This window comes from Vicugna pacos, chromosome 25, assembly GCF_048564905.1.
Source record: "Vicugna pacos chromosome 25, VicPac4, whole genome shotgun sequence".
NCBI lineage: Eukaryota > Metazoa > Chordata > Mammalia > Artiodactyla > Camelidae > Vicugna > Vicugna pacos.
The window spans coordinates 34,601,621-34,622,869 of NC_133011.1; the positions used below are offsets into that span (position 1 = coordinate 34,601,621).

The 21,249-nt window shown below is 47.2% G+C and overlaps 1 protein-coding gene across 4 annotated transcripts in view; it reads left to right on the top strand.

Annotated features, from left to right (window-relative positions):
* KHDRBS3 (KH RNA binding domain containing, signal transduction associated 3) overlaps positions 1-21,249 on the top strand; it is a 145,768-nt gene that overhangs the window by 122,037 nt on the left and 2,482 nt on the right. For 2 of the 4 annotated variants that reach the window (XM_072949756.1, XM_072949757.1), the window contains exons 8-9: positions 13,238-13,296; positions 15,114-15,734. In XM_072949756.1, the coding sequence (XP_072805857.1) occupies positions 13,238-13,296; positions 15,114-15,205 (151 nt within the window). In that variant the 3' untranslated portion in view covers positions 15,206-15,734. Of the gene's footprint in view, positions 1-13,237; positions 13,297-15,113; positions 15,735-16,655; positions 16,715-19,221; positions 19,334-21,249 lie in introns of those variants that run through there. The other 2 variants (XR_012064247.1, XR_012064246.1) reach the window with 2 other exon arrangements.

The window sequence follows — 21,249 nt, forward strand, 5'->3', positions numbered from 1 at the left end:
TAATCCCCAGTTCTTAGCACAAGCTTGAAACATAGAAAATGCTCAATAAATATTTACTGAATAAATATGGTGAAGTGGACTTTTACTTCACATCAGTAATTTTAAACAAAGTAAGTATTTCTATCTGAATTTCATAATGTTGAATTTGAATTTAAACACAGTGCTGTGGGTAGTGTAAATTATTTAATTCTGCTCATTTGGAGAGTGAGACTGAATGGTTTGCTGTGCAGATCCATGCAAGTCAGTGTGCCACCCAAGTGCCCAGAAGCCCTGTCTCACAGGGGTGCTGGCTGTCCCCTCAGACGTCAAATGAGTCCTTCCACACTCACGTACATAGCACTTCACATACATAGATAGTGTCTGTTACTCTTTAAGAGAATTTGGCTGTGATCTACAGTCACTGTGAAATCTAACCACCAAATATATCTCTCAGAAAGGATGCCTCAGTATAGCAGATGGATGCATTGGCTGCGAAAACAAATTCAAGATCCCACGAACAAATGTCATTAACAAGTATCTCGTCAAATATGGTAAACTGCTCATAAAATGTTGGCGGGCTATTTCAATGCTGTTGAAAGAGCCAGAGAACCTGCTGCTGAACGGCGCCCTGGCAGGCACCGCAGCTGGACTTGGGTATCCACAGGGGCAGGTACAGGGAAACAGGCCAGTGAGCCCAACCTCCGTCTTGTTCTCTGTCCAAAAACTCTTTTTATGTTTTTTAAACTTGTAGTGCATATTTCATCCTTTAGAAATTAATTCTCGGCAACCTTCCCACCCCTCTTCAGTGGGGACTCGTCCCTGACCCTCTTCCCACTCTCAAGACTGGCCCTGCAGTCTGTGGTGACGGGTTGTATCACATCCTAATTTGTAGTTTTGGTACTTCATGCAAAGAATCCTCATTAAAATTTCTTGGGATGTCTAGTGGTTATATATGTTATTGGTAAATTTTTTTAAATTGTCTTCTGCCAGAAAAATGTTTAAAAAATAGATCTGTTCCTTTGGGTTTTTTCTTAAGAAATCTTAGTTCTAAATGTTGGTGTTTCAGAGAAATTAATTCATTGTTGAAATTAACAGCTAGAGTAGAAATACTGAAACTTGAGTCAAAGACAGGTCTAACCTTGAATCCTAGCTCTGTCATTTATCATGTGACCTGGAGCCAGCGCCGGCAGTCAACCCCGTGAAACCTTGTGTTTAATTAATAAAGTGACAGGACAGACTAACACTTACCTTCCTGGAAGTTAAAGCTATGAAATTGCAGGCTGTGCAGATAGAAGAAAACTGTTATTGTTGGTATTTTTGTTAGACTTGTATCACTGAAGGTATAGTCCTCGCTCAGCTAAGTAAGAAATAGATTGTGTAGCATGCAAATAAGCATTCTGGGGGAAATGCTACTCATTTATGAAGAACCTCTAATAGTAACAGCTGTTCTTGAATCAGAGCTTAATATGTGTATGTAACACATTATCTTATTTAAACCTCACAATGATCTTATGAAAGACTGATTTTTAAAACTATTTTACAGGTGAGAAACTTGAATTAACATTGCCCAAGCGTACACACAGGGTAAATACTGGAGCCTAGATTCTGATAATATGGTGGTTGGACTTCAGAGCCTGGTTCTTAACTGTTAATTCTGTACTGTCCTCCAAAATGATTATAATAAGAAGAGGAACTTGCTGAAAAACGGAAATAGGAGCACGTAAAGTGAGTTTAGCATGGCCTAGACATCACAGCAGCAGCCTCAGTACGTGTTGCCGTGAAACACACACCCTGAGCATCACTGGACTGCTTTGCGTGAGTGACTCAGGTGTGTGGGAGGAGCAGAAAAGCAGAGTGAACTGAAGAGACTCTTGTGAACAGAACTCTTTTCTCTTTACTCTTTTATCTTAGAATATAATCAAAATTCATAGTTGTTTTTTTTTAATTATAGGAGGCCGTCTGTGATCTTTTAAGCAACTTTTGATAGGAGGGCTAGCACAGCAGAGTGCGACAGACAGAAGAGGGCAGTTAACAGTGCTGTTACCGTGAGCCTAATTGGATATCCCCGCATCAGAAAAACACGGAGATACTCAGCATTTCAGAATGCTCGCGCTGTCTGTTAGGACTGGGATAAGCTCTGAATTAACCATGAATTGAGAAAGATTAGAGGTTTATTCTCTCACGTGCGAGCGTAAGCGTCTTTGGACCAACGTGGCGGCTCGTCACCGTGACTGAGGACCAGACCCCTCCCTTCCTCGTCTCCATCCCTGTCGCCTTAGGGTCATGCCAGTTCCGGGTGGCGGGTGCAGTTCCAGCCGCCCAGCTGGGGCTCCGGCAGGAAGAAAGAAGAAAAGGGGGAGGCCCTACCTCCTGGGCAGGTCAGCCTCCTGTTCAGAAGTTTCCTGGGAGCCTCACTGCCTGAGCTTGCTTCTGTCTCACTGGGGACCTCATCTCAGAAGTGGCTGAGAAACAAGTGTTTTTTGGATTGAAACAGTATCAGTAGGGCTTCAGCCTCAGTCTTACAAGGAGTCGTTTAGTGAGAAAGAAGGGGAGAGTACATAGCGAATAGGCAGCAGATTCCTGGTGAGCCTTCCCTTTTAACGTGTAAGTTAGGTTTTTCCTTTTAGATTTGTTTCCCTTTTTCTGTACACATAGCAGCAGCGTCGTTCACACCTCTCTGACGTATGTGGCTGAGTGGAGTTTGCAGCATATACACCCGTGTAACCAGGAGAGCATCTCCAGCGCCCAGAAGGTTCTCTGGCTTTTCCTCTTTACAATGGGATATCTTACTTCCCGTCATCTCTTTCTGTCTTTTTGTCACTCAGATGGGAGTGAAAGGCAGGTGGTGTGGAGGGAGCCCCCACCTGGAAGGAGAGGGACTAGACTTGCCCCCGACCCCAGGGCACTGTGGCCGCCTGACTCGCGGGCAGGCGCTCCGTGTCCGAGTCGCTGCTGTCCCGTCCCCGGGGCACACGCTGCTGCTCTCCTGCTGGGCATGCTCTTCTTCCTTTTCATCTGCCTCTTCTCTTAGGTGTCAATTTAGACCTTTCTTCTTCCAGGAAGCACTCCCAGGTACCCCAAACTGGCTCAGGAACCCCCCCCACCAAGTTCCTTCACAACACTGGACTTCTTGGGGTCACAGCACCCCACTGGCCTGTTTGCTGTGTCTGACCTGCACACTAGGCCAGCATGTTTTATCACAGAGACCGGCTCTGGTTCACTGCTGGGTCCCCAGTGCCCAGCATATGGTAGGTGGCCCAGAGTAGCTACTGAACAGATATTGCAAGAAGAGGGTGGTATCTGAACCTCGTAAACTCCTACTAAGATCGTCTTTCCCAAGACACAGTATAAGTGAGAGCTTCTCTCTTCTTAAATGGTGGGAAAATGTTGTTTTTAACCTAAACTTATAAAATAGAGATAATACTAGGCTACAAGTTTGTTCTAAATATGAGAGAAATTACATGGAGTACCTGGCACAATCCATGGCTCCTGGCAGGCATTTGATAAGTGGTATCTGTCATTAGTGTTGTGTTAAATCCTGTTTGCATGTTCATCGTCCAGTACTGAGCGCCAGATCCTAGTGGTGCTAGGATTAGATTTGCCCAGAATCCCTGGGGCACCTGCTTCCCCACCACGCTCTGCGAGCTGTCTTCTTGAGTTGACTCACACAGAAGGTGGAGCTCTCAAGCTCTGTGGAGAACAGAATGAGAGAAAAAGGATTCTGAGTGCCTCATGAGACATTAAGGTTAAACATAGAACTTTCTGGCAGGCCTGTTCAAGTGTGTTACTGTGACAAGTTATTCAGACTTTATTTTTGGAAGTCTTTGAAAATGGAGAGAGAATCATTTCTCTCAGATGATTAAGACAATTTAGCCTGAAGGCCAGAGGATGGGCCACATGACTTCTCAAGGTCGTTTTTCTTCCCATTGATCAGTAAAGTGGCAGCAAGTTCCTGCACTTTACAGTGAGGTCACATTTAGACATATTTCACAGGAGAGAGGAGGAGGATCTGCCGCAAACAGCATACTGTGCGTCTCTGATTCTCTGCAGACCTACATTAGCATTTTAAATCTTTTTATCTGACAGAGTAATTGTTACGTCTGAAATGAGGCTTTGCAAACTTAATTACCACAATAAGGTTAAGAATCACCACCGCCATTTATTCCTTCTGTGGGAGGCAGGCCGGTGAGCGAGGTTCTGTGCACATGGACTCACTTAATCGTGACTCAGTCATTGTCACCATGTCACAGAGGCCCCAGCTGCCGTCCTCACTCACTGAACAGCAGCGACAGGCCATGTGTTTCATTCATGCATTCCTGCCAGCGGTTTTACTGAGCACCTTTTATGATCTAGACACTTGTAGAAGCTGGAACCCAAAGGATTAAGCTGCCTGCCCAAGATCACACTTCTTCCAAATAGAAGAGCAGGATCCTGAACGAGCAGACCTTTAGTCCAGACCCCGAGCTCTCTCCATTTGCACGTGTTCCCTAAGCGAGCGCATCCTGCCTCTTGCTTTTAAGTACCTTTTATAAGAAGACCTCTGGATTCTGCTTCCCACCTGCCTCCTGACTGACTCCTCCGGGATGTCCTAGAGGCCTGGGACCTGACGTGTTCCAGGCCAGCCTCCTGACGGCTCCCTGCCAAGCGCCCTTTCTCTTTCTGCCTCACTATTCCCCCCTCAGGAAATGACAACACCATTTCTCCGTGGAGCGTGGACGCGGCCAGTAACTTCCCATCGCACTCAGGGTAAAGAACAAGAAAACGAAGCCTCTCAGTGGCCTGTGTGCCCCGCCTCTGCCTTCCTCTGCCCCCTCTGCTCCAACTGCACTGCTCTCTGGCCCCCAGATGCACCAGAAGTGTGCGACCTTAGGACTCTTGGACCTGATGGTCGCCCTGCCCAGGGTCCTGTCCCTCAGCCGGGGTCGGCTCAGCTCACCGACGCCCCGTTAGAGAGGGTTGTGGGGTGCGGCTTTATTCCATTCTCCAGACTCTTTTCTGCTCTTACTCTCAGCAGTCCTTCCTGCCACGTGTTCACATATAACTAGTTTCTTGTCATCTCTCCCATCATAATACAAGCTTTTGAAGGTAGCAGACTTGTTTTGTTTCTTAAAGATTTTTAAATAAATTGAACCCATGAGTGAATGAATGAAGGAAAGCACGGAATGCTTGCCTCTAGTATTTGGATCAGTGGAGGCTGCAGCAGTTGTAGGTGGCAGAGCCCAGACTCACCGGAGTCCCCTGCCCTTCCCGTGCCGGGCTGGGCAGGGCAGGCCTTCGCCCCCGGGCACTTGCCCACCCATGGCGGTGGGCCTCAGTTTGCAGATGAAGGGAGGAGTGAAATGGACAGCCGTTTCTTCTAGAGCAACGGCAAGACCTTTAATAAGGTAGGCGAATGTATTTTTCTTATAGAATTTATAGAAATAGAAACTATTATGTTTGGAAAATTCAGATTTTAATAGCCTCAATTTTATGAAATAAGGTAACTGTTAACTATTTAAATATAACTCATTTCATCGATTATTTTAATTACAATTTCTTAGTAAAGAAGAAAAAGCTGTTTTCTCACCTATCGTTTTAAAAGCCTATTTTGTCCCTAGAGAAAAAAAAGTGGGAGACAAGTTTTCAGTTACAATTTTTAAAATATTTTTATGGTGTATGTTCTTGATATTGACCCATTTCTTAAATAGGATTCCATTGTAAACTGAAATTTTTAACTCTTAATTATGGGAGCAGGCATAATTCCCCAAATTGTTTTAAGTCCCATTTTCTACTTATTCCTTTTACCAAATCTTATTTCTAAGCTTAAGGAACATGGGGAAATTACTTTTTAAATTCGCCTTTGTTTTCTCTCCCCTGCCAGCCATGTGGTGGATGTTCTCCTGAGCAACGGGACATTTCACAGTCAGGTTAACAGTATCAACTCTGAAAGGTCTGTAACTCTGAAAATCAGACCTGCAACTTTTGTGAGCTGACAGAATTAGTGAGCCTTTCTCCAGAGAGGGATTCTCTGATTAAACTGTAAATTTTATCTGGCCCTTTAAATTGAGACCTTTACTGTTCCAAGTATTGGCAAATGTATGTAATATTTAATTCCTAAAGAAATTTATTATTTATAAATGAAGTGTATGTTTCCGTTTTCTTAGAGCTGATAATAGCATGTGCCAGTTAGGGGTCGGAGCTGCTCTCCTGTTAGCTGTTCCTTGCGGGATCTGCATGTTGGCCTTGCTTAAAAGAAGTTTAACTTTTCTCCTGACTTTTCGCTGATCTGTCCTGGAAGACAGGGGTTTACTCCTGGTATTGTGTGGGATCTGAGGCTTAGGAGTTGTGACACTGGGCTCTGTCCACTGGCCAGCTCTGTGGGTGAGCACTTCCCCCGTCACCACCACACAGACACTGGGACAGCTCTGCAGACAGAGGAAGCGTCCTTCAGGCAGGTGTGCGAGACTGACTCTGCCTGTCTCAGACCTGGTGCAGTCAGGCGTCCTCAGCCCATGGTTTAACTCTTCGTCTCAAGATTCCTTTATGCTTTACACCCTCAAAAGTTGGTGAGGGCCACAAGATTCTTTAGCATATAGTGTTAATACTCACCATGTTTGAAACTAAACATTCAAAAATACTTAATAATCATGAAATATGTAATAAGCAACCCTTACATGTTAACATGAATAATCTGTTTTTAGGAAAAATCACTATTTTCCAAACACAGTAATTCGTAAGAACTGGGGCACTGTTTTATATGTTTGCACATCTCTCTGACGTCTGGCTTCATGGAAGCCAGCTGGATTCTGCTATCTGCTTCTGCACTCAGTCTGACGTGATGCGTTGCTTTGCTTGCAGTAGTGGGAATGATGGGTACGTGGAAGAGGGAAAGGTGTTTTGGTAGCCTTTCACGTAGCTGGGGATATTCTTTTTTGATACTACACCAAAACTTGGCAGGTGATAGTTTCTTAAAGGTTCGTTGCACTGTGGATTCTGACACCATGTCAATAAACTTTTCCTGCTCTGTTGCATTAAATCCCTCGGTGTGTCTTACACTTGATGGATTCTGTAACATTATTCATGGGTCGCTGGAAACATGCTGGTTCACCAAGGTTTGCATATTTTCACAATGCTGGTATTTCATTATGTGATATGAAAATATCGTATTTGTTACTGCTATCACGTCTCCGCAGAGGAGTCTTTAAGTACTGGCTTGCTTTCAGTTTATAGAGATAAATACTAGTTTTCCAAAATTCTAGTTTATGTTTGGAAGCTGTGTCTTGTCTTTGGTAACAAATACTGCCAGTTGTCTTTCTTGAAGTGACAGGCTCACTTCATTCATTTCTGAGAAAGCGTCTGCCAGATACCAAGTCTGAGTTACTGTAGTTTGTCCGCCGTTTGCTCTTTCAAAAATGTCCTTCCTGACAAAGCAGCTAGTCGGGCTCACAGCACGGGGCCGCGCAGGTGCCCTTCCCCGAGATCGCCAGCGCACGTCAGCGCGCAGCGCAGCTGCCCAAATACACTCCTCGTTTCCTCGCGCAGAACGATTAAAAGGTGTGTGCTTAATAGTTGAGGTTTATTAGTATTTTTACTGCTTCATCAAGGATATTTTTAAATGAAACTACCTCTTTAAAAAAATCTAGTACAGTTTGGCTCCACTGCCTTGATTCTTGCTAAGTTTCTTCACTTTTGTCCACCACCTTTGGTGCAAATGTCAGCAACGTGAACAAGGCGAATGACATCGTATTATTGTGAAAATAGCCTGACTAGGCAGACCCCCTGTAGGGTCTCGGGGACTCCTGGAAGTCCTCAGGCCGCACTTGGAAAGCTGCTGCTCTAAGCCATTTTGGAGATGCGATTCATCTTACTGCTCCGGGGCAGAGATGGGCTAGAGATGGGTCCAGCAGCAGGAGAGGAAAGCTGTCTAAAACATTTTAAGCCTTGTGCAGCCTCCCCATCAAATGAATGACGGCTCACACTGTAAGCTCCTCGAGGGCAGAAATACCATAATGGTGTGTTTGTCACCCTGGAGACACTCTGTGAATGCCAGGTACACCCACGAGGAGAGCCTGGTCCTGACCGCACACATCAAAACTGCCCTGCCTGTGTACCTTCGGAATTCAGTTCATCTGAACACGGAAGGCAGGAATGAAGTGGAGTTAGCACCGCCTCTTCCCATTTGAGATGACAGTAGTCACTCGGCAGAACAGCTCCCAGCAGGAGCCCAAGCGCACGAGTATCAAGGAAAGGCCAAAAGGCAGCAAAGCCGCAGGCCCAGGTTGAGACCGTGGCTGCCACTCTTCTCCCATCCAGCTGGGACAGCCTGGTTCTGAAACTCATGGTTCAGTATCTTCCTGGGGAAATACTACTCAACATTACAAAAGAACTAGTAGGTAAGCAAGGCTCTTGTTGAAAGCCAGTTGGAATTGTTTAGCCAATTAACTAAAACATTTGAAATTCCTTCAGCGTATCTATGATAATGGGAAAACAAGAGCAGTCTCAAAGTTTTATTTTAAATTCAGCTGCCGATGTATTCCACTTTGTCTGTGAAAGTTCTCCCTGGCTGTGTGAGGACCGAAGCCTCCTGGGTAGAATGGCAGCACCGGGCTGGGGCGGCCGGCCGGCCGCAGCGCCCACCTGGGCCACCTGCGCTCAGCCCTTCAGCTTTTCCTGTCATACAGTGAGCATTTAGTAAATGTTCTTCTAAAATGCTAATTTTTATCACAGTGACTACACCCTTCCTTAGCCCCAGTGGTGCACGGGCTGTGGGGGGGTTAAGAAAAGAGGTGGGGGGCTGCCAGGAAAGAGTTGTCCTCGGGGGAGAGGCCTTTTTCCATCAAGGCAGAAGGCAGGAGGAGGTCCACAGAGGAGCTGAGGGCGCGCAGGGCGCTTCGCTGGTGGCGGGCGCGAGTTCCCGCGGCTGGAGGGGAGGCCGGCACAGCTCCCCAGGCAGTGGAGACAGGGTGACTGCTGCCTGCAGGTTCCCTGGGCTGACACAGACTCCTCACAGGCAAAGGAGCTGGTGAGATTCGTTCCAGTGACTTTGAAAGTAGAAATTCGTGGACAGGCTTGAAGAGGTTGAAGGGATGCGGGACAAATCAACGTCAGGAGCTGCTTCTCAGTCCTGTTCAGCAGGACAGGGTGCTGCTCCTGAGCACCTGTCCTCAGGGGCAGCGGGCCTGGTGACAGTGCACACGGTCCCAGCCCTGCAGTTTGCCCCTTGACCCCGGTGCTTTCTCCCAGGGCTGGGCCTGTTTCCTGGCTCTGGAGGATGGATTGAGAACCTCCGGGAAAGCCAGGAAGTCTGCTGCCACTTGGACTTCCTCCGCCCCTGACGTGGTGGGACGTGGGGCACAGGTAGAGGACCCAGGGAGGCGTGGCCTTGGTGCCAGTGAGAGGCGCTCACTCTCGATCTGTGGAGGGAGGGGCTTCCCGGCACCCCTGTTGATGGGGCTGAGGCGCAGTCAGCCTAATGTGTCTTCTTGCACATATTAATATTATAAGTTGTGTTCGTAAATGAAGAAACTTTTTAGAGTTTTTTCCTCCTTGGCCGTATGTTGGGTTTTTAGTTTATCCTTGGGAAATAGGATACATCTTTGGTTAATAGACATTTGAGGTGCACGAAATGAAATGCTGCAGAAGCAATTCAGATGGAACTGGCAGGTATGAGAATGGGGCTCAGCTGCTCCCAGCTGCTTGGCTGATGACAGTCTTGAAATAAGTAATCAGAAACTGGGTGAAATGATAGCAAATGTCAGTTTAAAGTTTTCACGTGTCAAAACTAAGATTGTCTTATCACCAAACCATTGTCGGACCGAATTATGCTGCCTTTATCCTCCCGCTCATTGGAAAACACTCTTCACCCCCAATTTTTTTATGCTGAACTGCGTTAGAGCACTTCACAGACAGAGTTCCAGTCTATACTCACGTTCATTACTGCTCACTTCATTTAGTAAAAGGGACTTAGTTTGGTCTGACAGCAGTTGTTTGACTCTTCTGTTTCTTGGTCTCAGTACCTGTCACAATCCCAAGTTAAACAGTAAAGGGAATGCTTTTCAGTTTTATGAAGAAAGGTACTCTCATTTTTTTCTGTGCAAGAAAGATAACATTTTAAAGAACATCACAGTTTTATTTGTCTAAGGAGCCATTATGATGTAACTTCTGACCTTTGGAAAGAAGACTGAGATTCATTTAATTTAGTGCTGAGTTTCTAAGAAGCATTAGCCAGTTTATTTTCAACAAAATGAGAAGTTGTGTTGACCACTTGTGGCCCAATGCTGCACATGAGCCACGGACAGTGTTGGGGCTGCCCGGGGTCTGAGCAGTGGATTCCGAGACGGGGGATGTGGGGGCGGACGGACGCATGGACCAGGACTGAGTGGGCAGGCAGCTGCCCCAAGGTTGTCCGACACTTGGGGGCCCAGGTTGAGGCCCAGATGTCTTGACCCATTTTCGTCACTGACATTTAATCAAAAGTTTTGTTTCTAAATTTCTATTCACAGGACAAGAAGAATATTCTACTTTAAAAACAGTTCTCATATTTAAAGCTATTAAATCTTAAGAGATAAGGATGCCATAATTTTTTGTTGTTCCTTTTTTTGGCTGGATGTTTTTTCTTCTTGAATATGAAAATTTCTCTGTTCCTTTTTCAACTAGTCCCTCTTCTTCTCACTATAAATGTATATAATATAACGCCTGGACGGAAAATTAGGACTGCAGAGGGAGAGGAGGAATTTGAGACCAGAGGGAGAACTAAGCCAGTTACAGATTTCGCGACAGTCCTATGGCACTGGGTTTCACGGGCCCAAAGTCTGTTTCCGAGGATGAAGAGGGATCACGTGAGCCCCAGGGAAGCGGTAGGACCTTCTAGAAGAGTGACGGGGCAGGTGGGAGTAAAGCGGGATCCCCATTTATGCAGCCATCACGGCGAGCCAGTCACCTCTGGTGTCGAGGTTCGGCACAAGGCGCTGGCCCGGCCCCCATCAGCTGAGCGGCCCTGGGAGGGGGCTCGGCCGCCGCGTCTGTAAAAGCGCAGAGATTTCGTGTAGACGCGTGAGCTCTTGCCCACAGAGAAGCTGTTGGGACGGCAGGGGTCCAGCTCCTGACAGTGTGTTCCTCTCACGCTCCCTTCCTTTCCACTCGGTTCTCTAGGAATGCCAATGCTCTGCTGTTTTAAAAACTCCGTAGCCACACGTGCCTCCTTGGGAAGGTTGTAGCTCGCCACCTGGTGTAATAGGTCGGCCGTGGGAGGGGCCGTTCTGTTCCTGGACAGCGTTGGAAGGAGCACGTTCTGGAAGCCAGAAAGCTCATTGGCAGAGCCAGTGTGGTTCACTGTGTTTAATTAACTTGTGAGGACGTGCTTAAAGCTAGGATAACAAGATCTGGCCTCTATTTTGCACGCGGAGGAAGCCTTTTATACTGAGGAATATTCTGGCCCAGGCCTTGGATCGGTGCTTATTCAGTCCACTTAGTACAGCCCTGTACAGATGCTCAGTGTTCCAGCCCGTTTCCTGCACCTGTGCCGGGCACACAGGGCCCCATCCCAGCCCCCTTTCTCCTGCATCCCCACCGTGGGTCTCTCAGGGCCGCACAGACTCTGCTTCCGCCAGGAGGAGGGCAGTGCCCCTGCTCCCTGCCCCCAGGCACTCAGTTCAGGGGGTGAGGTCTGTTGGGGGCCCAGAGAGGGTGAGAAACAGCGGAACTGCAGCGACAGAGCCTCGCCCAGCCCCTGGAGGCTGGGAAGCCCCTCTGAGGAAGTGGTATTTAGACTGAAGGGTGAGCAGGAGGGAACCTGGAGGAGCACTTCTGGCAGAAGGAGCAGCAGATGTGAGGACCCATCCCCGCAGGCTTGAGGCCAGGGGCACGTAGGTCCCCTGTCGCTCATTCTCCGGGGAGTTGCCATCCTGTGCTGTTGTCACTGGAGCTGACGAGCAGTCTCTGGTGACATATACCTGAGGAATGGGATGTGGAAGGAGCACCAGGTGTGGGTGTGTGTAGCCAAGGGTGGCACCTGTACTGGTCCTGTGAGATCGGAGGCTGCGTCCTGTCCCAGCTGTCCTGTCCTAGCTGTCCTGATCCGCGATGTCCTCATCTGTCACGTGGGTGCGGCAGGTCTGCTCACGTCAGGGCCGCGGCGACGCCTGCACGTGGGGTCTCAGAGCCGCACACAGCGATGCTCATAGCGGGGGTGTTGTTACTCACACCGTGACTCCTCAGGTGTCGCACGGCCGAGCTCCGTCACCTTCCATTTCTGATTAGAACTTCTTACTTGATTACATGATGTTGCAATAAGGAGGAGGTTTATTCCCAGGACAGTCTAAGTTAACAAATTCAGATTGACGGTTTCTCTACAAAGTTAGGTAGAGGGAAAGGGGACAGTCTGGGGGAGTGAGTGAAGCTCTTCCTCAAATACTCACAATAGCACCTAAGTTAACTGCATCTGCTGTGGTTGAGTGATCCAGGTTTTCCACAAGTTTATTCGTGCAGAAGATTATGTCTAATTCAGATATGCTGTATCTACAAGATGGCCCTGGTAACAGACCTCCCCGCCTCCCGGTATTTCAGGAAAGCCGTGCCGTGGAGTACAGGTGTGCCCAGCCTCCGTCCTCACAGCCCCGGTGCGGGCGCGGTGACTGGGTCCTCCGTGCTGGTCCAGCCACCGCCTGATGGAAGCATGATGGTGCCGGGGAAGTGAACCTTTCACCTGGGTCCTGCTTGTTACTTTCTTGCAAAGTGAAGTCCCCGAGGGTCACGCCGCGTGCGGCTGCCTGGGAGGGAAGGTTAAAGAGATGCCGTCCTTGCCATCTGGGAACTTTGCCTCTGTTGGAAAGAAGCCAGGGCTGTCCCCCTCCTCCACCCACGCCCGTGGGACCTCGCAGAGCCCCACCTGAGCTCCTGGCACACACACTGATGTCCACTGCAGACATGTCTGCCCTCTCACACCGCGTGCTCTTCCAGGGCAGAGACCGTCTCAGCATCCCCTGAGCACTAGAGGCTCGCGCTCTGTGCTGCCTGGCCAGTTGCTGGGGTTCAGATGTCGGACATTTATTGTGAACTACAGTCGGGGACCACGAGCAGGGCCTGTGGTAATCCTACGGTCTGAGGCTTCTGTGTCAGAGCTCAGCATTTTCCGTGGGGATTCCTTTCAGTTCTTAGCCTTGTCCTTTTATTAGTTCTAAGTTTTAGAATACTTCATCGGCTGTGATTTAAACTTACGCCAAGCTGGTTTGTCCTAACTGTTTTCATCTTTCTCCGCTTGTTTTGTTCTTGTTCAATACAGTGGTGCTGATTACTATGATTATGGACACGGACTCAGTGAAGAGGCTTACGATTCCTACGGTGAGTGTGTGGCCAGAGTGGAGCCGCAAATAGAAAGGTCACAGAAACACTGGGAGGATCTTAGCCACGGGGAGACTGACCTAGACGTGCTGCCTGTGACAGCAGCTCCCTCTCACCTCGTCTCTGCTGATCTAGCTAGTTTCAGAAGCCCCATAAGAGTAAATTGGATACTTAAAGAGGACGGAAGACTTGCAGAAAATTGCAGGAATTCAGATTCTGAGTTGAGATTTTCCGTTTGGGTTGATTGCCACGTGCTGATTTCTCACTTGAACAGTTTGCTGAACTGCAGGCAGTCGATAGAGTGGGTCCCTTTGGAGTGTCTTTGCTTCTTGACAGTAAAGAGAAATGAAACTGTTGAGGCTACAGGCCTGCGATGATTCCGCTGCCCCCGTCTTTATATTTTAATTTATTCCCGACCTCAGATCCTCTAAAACCATTACGGTGGGAGTCGTTCCATCGAGGTTCCAGGAGCACTGAACCAGGGAGGAGACATCCGGCTCCCCCAGGGAGAGCGCTCTCCCCCCTTAATCCAGTGGGATGGTCCAGGTGCCGGAATCCATGTCCAGAGTCTCAGTGTGCAGGGGGACAACAGGTTTAATTAAAAGAATTGTCAGCAGCAACTTAATGATAGGAAGAAGCTCCTTTGCCTCAGGGCAGAGACATCAAGAGGACAAAAGGCTTCAGTCAGTGGCAAAGCTCTAATGAATTGCTAGTACCCAGTGCCAGTGAATCAGGATCCTAGCTAATGGGTGTTGTGACATTTCTCTGAACAAAACTGAAAAACCATTTTCCAGTGTTCCTTTTGAAGTGCATTTTGTTTTATCACCTGCCCCAAGCCTTGATGGCCGCACCTTAGATTTTTTGTTGTTATTTGTAACAAATGCTTAAGAGAAATGCCTTGGTTTGCTGAGTACTGTCTACTTAAATTGATGCAAGTTAGCTTGAGGGAATGACGTTGATTGCATGTTTGTATCAAAGAAGAGGTCATTTTAAGCATTTTTCTTTCACAGCTTTTTAAAATTGGTCTCTGTGGACACGTGGCTTTCCTGTTGCTGTGTGTTGCAGCAGAGGTGTTAACTGTTTGTTGTCAGAGGCCTGTAGCTGCCTCACTGACAGTCTGAGGTTGAACAGGTGTTTAATTTGGGGAGATAGGGATGAATAGATGTCCTATCTTACAGAATACCAGTATAGATTCTGTACTAGGATGAGTGCAACTTGATACTATGTCATTAAGCTTGTTTCCTATTCAGGAAGCGCTTTTGAGGCATAGATCTCCACCCAGCACCACTCAGAGTCACTCTTTCTATGGAAAGACCTCTGAAGAGCGATGCAGGAGTCCCCTTCCTAGTCTGCCCATTCCCATCTTGTTTTCCAGTTTTTTCTCCTTTTGCCTTCACAGATTTTTACCTGTGTCTTTGTTTTTGCTATTAGAAGAAATCCAGGTGACCCTTTTCCCATTCTCTTTCCCAGCCGTAAATGTCTTCACATGTTTAGCAGAAAGCAGTTAAATTTACCACTTGAGTTTGTGAGCTTTTGTTAAAAGGGTGGCCAGAAGGAAGTTTTTGCAAAGTTGGCTGCCATTTAAGATACAAAAATTACTTGCCTTCCCGTGCCGATAGGTTTTACTGGTGAGATGGCCACTTTCCGTTGTGTTTGAAATTCTTTATAAGTGAATTCCTTTGGGTTTTTCAGTACATGAAGGATGTATATCTTCAGTGTGACATCTCTCATTGGTTCAGGGCTGAGTTAGATTCTGCAGAAGAAGCCAGCGGGATCCACGGCAGTGATCTAACTGTGATTCGTCTTGCTGACTTTAGGGCAAGAGGAGTGGACTAACTCAAGACACAAGGCACCTTCAGCGCGGACAGCCAAGGGCGTCTACCGAGACCAGCCATACGGCAGATACTGATTGTACTGTCTGATGTTGTGAAATAGCCAATCTCCACCAGTCCTGTGTACTGTTCAAAGTAATTTTTTTCTATGAACAATCCCTTTTTAAATAAATCAAAATGCTTAAAATCTGAATGGATGGAACTTAAAACTACTTTGTTGAGACATCAACCTGGGCAGAAAAAGAAAAAAAAAAAGACATGTAAAATTTTGTTATTTCCAGTCTGTATGAAAAAATAGGTCATCAAAAGGAAAAAAATAACTTTGATTAACTAGTGTTAAACAAAAAAAAATAGGTTTACTAAATATGTTAATCCATCCTTTTAACATAAGCCTCACCTTTCATTTTAAAGGTTTCCATAGAAATTTAGTTATTTTATCTTTGAGCCATATGCTAGTTTTTTTTTCTCTTGCCAACATGCGTAAAAAGGGAAGCCAGTTATAAGTGCAAATAATGTGGTATTCTTTTGTAACTCAAGTCTTGAAATGTTCTGTAGTGTTAAGCAAAGTCTCCTCTTGCTTGATACTAAATAAACTTTTGAAAGAAATTTTGTGTGTGTGAGCTAACAATTTCATGTTTTTCTTATTTAAAAAGGCCTTCATAAATAGCCGTAAACAGGGAAAGAATTCATTTAACAACGCTTGTCAAAAAAGGGTCACACTAAACATTGTACAACTTCTTTAAAACATGGTTTAAAATTAAATGTACCATTATATACTCACCGTAGATTTAAATGCTGTTTAAAGAGTCCAAATGGTATCAAGCTGCTTGAGTGGCACGTTAAAACTACGCACAACCAAATCTTGTTTAAAAACTGGTTTTAAAATAACTACTGATTTTCTGAAAAAGATGTGATCAGTTTTCATCTTGTTGAGCGTTTTTTCACTAGTGCAACTTTGGATTTTTTATGAGACTTTTGGTACCTTAATGAACACCTCGCTCCCTGCTGGAAGCACTAAGCACAAAGCTTTTAAAGACATTCTGACTTATTGAGGTCGCACTCGCCAAGGCTGAGGATGTGTAACCCTTAAACGGTCTTCATTTTCAAAGGTAAATAAATCAAATAAGATTTTAATCTCACTTAATTTATCTTAATATAACTAATAAAACCAGGGAGGTTACAACTTAGCAAGTTTCATTAGCCATTTTAGAAAGGCTTTAAGATCACCTAAATTCTCATTTTAAAAAGTTTAATTTGTTTTAGTAATCTAAAAAGCCTTAGTTTAGTCAGTTTAATTGGGGCCAATTACTCCCTATTAAACAAATGTAAAACCTCATAACTAGTTGTTTGTAATACATTATTTGATCCGTAATTGAGGGCACTTCTTAAAACTGACAAATATTTAATAAAGTTTTTCTTTAATCGTTTGGCTTAAGTTTTTTTAATTGTAGATTATGTAAAATGTTTAATTTTTATTTCTTGAGGGATTTCCTTCTCTTTGAGTAAAAAGGTCTCTTCTTTTGTTAGGAAAGGCCACCCGTCTTGGAAAGTCAAAGGAACCAGTTGTGCCCCTCAAGCGAACGGAGGTAAGTCAGCCCCTTTTGTCCCAGTTGCTTTGATGTGCTCTGGAGGTGACGCTGATGCCCTGCTTGTCCCAGGCCACGTGAAGAACTTCCCATGCTGTTCCCGGTGGCAGCGCTGGCGGTTATGGCCCATTAACCTCCTGAATGTAAACGAGTCAGACGTGTCAGCTCTGTTTCAGCTGCGGAGTTGGGAGGCTCAGGGCCTCACAGGTTGCAAGTACTCCTTTCCTTTCGCCAGGAAAACTGTAAACAGCCTGGTCATCAACATGAAAACACTTTCTAACGTAGCAAGTGAAAAAGCACTTTCCCAAACCTAATGAGACTCTGATCCCAATTTCATGTTTAGAAGCAGGCTGCGCATGCGCACAGGCAGACGATTACACGGGTGTGCTGGGAACTGTTGACAGTACTGTGTTAGGTCTGTGAAAAGTCTTATTTGTGTGTCCGGTTTTTTTTCTGAGTCTTGCAAAACAAAGTATTGCTACTTTAATGAGATAAATATAAAGTATCTTCTCTAAAATTTAAAATCTAGGGATCTGTGAATGAAAAGTATACTTAATTTAGCCTCAGTTTCCAGATCCTCTTGTTTTTTCCTAAACCGTCAGAAACACCGCGTCGGCCCTGACGCTCCTGAGGGTCTTAGTTTTGGGGAGTGTTTGTGTTTGAGCTCCGTCCCTTGTTGTGACCCTGGACGAGCCGCACTTCGGACACCAGCGCAGTGGGAAGGATGCCCGTCTCCTGCCGTTGTTACAAAGCATTGAGGGAGATGGTATTGTGTGTTCTGTAACCTGGAAGTGACGCAATTCTGTGAAGTTTAATTGTCGAAGTTGAATACAGATGTTTAATATGCATGGGAAACAAATGAGCATTTTTTCTTAATTGCCAGAATTAGCCTGAAACAAATTACTCTTAGGGAGAAAATAGTTCTCTTCACTCTCATAAATCAAAATAAGTGTTTTGGTTTTTTGTTTGTTTTTTTTTTTTTTTGGTGCTTCTCTTCTTGTGCAGAAAGAGAATGTGATATAACACATTTTTTTCAATGTGTGATGTTATATTGAAATTTTTTTCACTATTTAATAAGTAAATTTTTTTTAGGAATTGGCTTATTGAATAGTAAGTTTCTTCAATGAGAAATTATGGAGAAGTTCCTAGAGGGTAAACCCTCAGAGGGTCTTCAGAGCCAATTCATAGGAATTGTTCAATTGTATGTTTATTTTCATTTCTAGCTCCTTTGGACTAGAAAAAAGGGCTGTGAGCCAGGAAGGTCAGGAGCCACCAGGGACGCTCTGGGACAGGAGCTCGGGGCTCCCTTGCTCGGCGCATCCCCGCTGAGCCCCCTCCCTCCTTGTCTCAGCAGGAAGGCTCTGCTGTAGACAGGCAGTCTGCTCCCGGCCCAAGCGCACGCCACATCGCTCCCAGATTGTCCTCTAGCTTTTGTCTACCCCCTCAGGGATCATTTATTTTCTCATTTGACAACATTCACCGAGTGCAAGGTCTACCCCCGACACAAAGATCTGTGAGTCGTGGGCCTGCATTCAGGTGGTTCAGACTCACATGGACACACCAGTCCTTGCTGTCCCCATGCCTCTGCCCCTGGAAACCGTGCCCCCTCTTTGTTGCACCACAATTCCTGTGCGCCCCCTGAAATAGCTTGCTCCGTTTGCACTTCATTTTCATGTTGCTGTCACAGGACTCGGATGGGTCACAGGTTATCTCTGTGACCAAGCATGTGCTTAATCCTTTTTTATAAATGGTTTCATGGAACCCTCACAACTTTGGAAGGTAGGCGTCATCTCCACCTTGCAAGAGAAGACACTTAAGCTTCAGAAGGTGAAGTCACTGTGTGCGCTCCCAGGCCCTGTGACTGGTGGGGCCAGTTTTGAACCACCCACTGGGGTCAGAGCTGCTCACTGTCAGTTCCCTGGGCTAGCACTCGCTCCCCCGTAGACTACAGGCCTTTAAGGGCAGGGGTAATTGTGCCCTCGTATTCCTCAGAGTACCTCCCACGACACTGAGTGTTGGCTAGACATTGTGCTTGAGAACCGTCCCCTCCTCTGTCTGTCCACTCTGCCCTAGAATCCTTCCTGGAGAGATTCTGACTGCAACATTTAGGTTTGGAATCTCAAGACCCTGTTCCTTGTGGAACAAGACACCCCAAGTTATGATCAGTATCAGTGTTCATTCAGACACATTGACAGAGCATCTGCTGCCCTGCAGATGGTGGAGATGCAGTGACGACTGGCTCCTGGCCTGGAAGACCTGACCGTTGGCTGGGGAGGTGGGAGGGAGGCGTCAGTGGGGCTGTGACAGATGTGGGCGCGTGGGAGAGGGTCAGGTTGCAGGTGCCAGGCGGGGTGATCCAAGGTGGGGGAGGGGCCAGCAGGGGTGCAAGGACCAGGGAAGAGAACCGCCTAGGGAAGGCCTTCTCGGAAGCATCCGTAGCCAGCTCTGTCACTTACCAGCTTGGTAACCTTGAGTAAGTTACTTAACCTCTCTGAACTTCTGTCTAGACTGCAGTTTCCCCATCCATAAAATGGACACAGCATCTCCCGTGGTATTGTTGTGAAGTTTAGAAGCATGCCTGGCACAAACCAAGGTGTTTGTTCTTGTTTGTTGCTTCATGTAAGTATTTGGAATTAGAAGAAAGCACAGTTACCTAGGAAGCTTCAGTTATGCTAGCTAGTTAGACAAAACGAGAAGGTGCTGTCTGCCCCAGCAAGGACACGTAGCGAAGGGTCTTGTAGGTCTGAGACGCTTAAATAGCAAACCCACTTTGAAATATACCACCCTCTTCACCTTTGAGCCGGCCGGCCGCGTCCCCAGGCAGAGATGGTGTCTTTCTCCGTCTCTGTTCCAACAGGAACTTTGTACAGCCTCTGTTTGCACTGGTTATTGATCCAATAGCCAGACAGTGAGAGCCTTAAAAACAGGGGCCCTCATCTTTTCATCTTCTTGTTCTATCTCCTCGCACAGTTCGGCAGCTTAAGTGTTTCGCTCAAGTCAGTGAATGTGAAAGAATGACGTTGCCGGTGTGATCAGTGTGACTCCTAACAGGCAGCGTTAGAAGTGGGTGGGAGTGGCTGGCAGAGCCCCAGAAAGGAAGAAAAGCCACTCTCTGAGGAGTAGTACAAGTCAGGGAGTCTCACTCAGAGGTAGACAGCGACTCTGGTCACTGTGCAGAGATGCGTCCCGGAATTTAAAATGATGATTTGAAGAAAAATTTAAATGTAGTCAAAAATCTAACTAACCAACGTAAGCCACTTGGTAGGGTATAATGTGATGAGTATGAAGTTTGTTATTTTTATGCAAATCGTATCTGCAGTTTCATTGATGTGCCGTCTACACTGATTTATATTGTACGGATGGAAGCGGGAAGATCCATCATTACACGTAAACTAACAGCATCCCCTTGCTGCCCGAGTGCCCCTCTTTGAGGAGGCTGCAGCAAGTTTCTAAATCTGAGGTCCCCCCCTTACCTGACGGCAGGTCCTGTCCAGTTGTAGTTGATTGTGAATGGGAGTCTCATTCCAAGAACCTCAGCTCTCGCTCAGCGATCTGCGTGGATCGCTGAAGTGCTTTTCCGTCCGAGTGTGAGGCCTGCGTGGCCCCGCGCCTGCCCCGCCGCCGCCGCCCTACTGCTCCCGGCCCCCCGCGCTCTGCTCCAGCCTCGCTGTGGAATAGCCTTCTTGGGCTTGGACATCTGTGCCGTTCCCTGCCGGGAACCCCACTCCTTCTCCTCTCACCAGCCCTTGACACTCTAGCTAGTCATCACTGGTCCGTCCAACGTGGGGGTCAGACTTGAAGCGTCGCCTCACTCAGGACGTCTTCCTTGGCCCAGGGTCTCCACATCTGGCCTGGGTACAGAGTCCCTCCTGGGGGGCCCTCAGCGCCCTCTGAATCTGCACGACAGGGTCCTAGGCGTGGCCGTTTCCTCTCCTCTGCACCCACCACCCGCATGTGATCATCTTCCGTGCGGACCCCAGTGAGTCAGCCGTCAGGTGCGTGGAGAGTGAGGTGAGGGGGGCAGTGCAGCGTCTCTCAGGACAGGAGAGTGGCCAGGACGCCGCTGGCCTCATCCAATCAACCTAGAGTCATCCTTCCATTTGGGTATTAAATGCTGTCGTTCACACACACGTGGACGTAGAAGCCGCTTGACCACAGCTGGCAGGCCCGTGCCGCTGCTCCCCTCCCACGGCCCCCGCTCCTCACGGGCTCCCCGGACGTGCCCTGGGGACAGCGGGGCCCCTGCTCACCCCTTGGTGTCTGTGTTCCTCACCAGCTGCAGGACTTCAGGTTCTCTCCAGACGGAACCATGTCTTGTCGGACCTTTCACCCGACCCCAGCGCAGGGGTCACAGCAGGGATGACAGTGCTCAGTGGGGAGCGGCCAAGTGGACGAATGGAGGAGCAGACGACCCATAGTTCTTGCCGCACTGACACTGAGCCCTTTTCGGTTAGTTCGGTTTATCAGTGGAAATGGGATGCTCTGTAGCCACTGGCTGTTTTCAATGAGAAACGTGGCGCTGGGAAACCAAAACA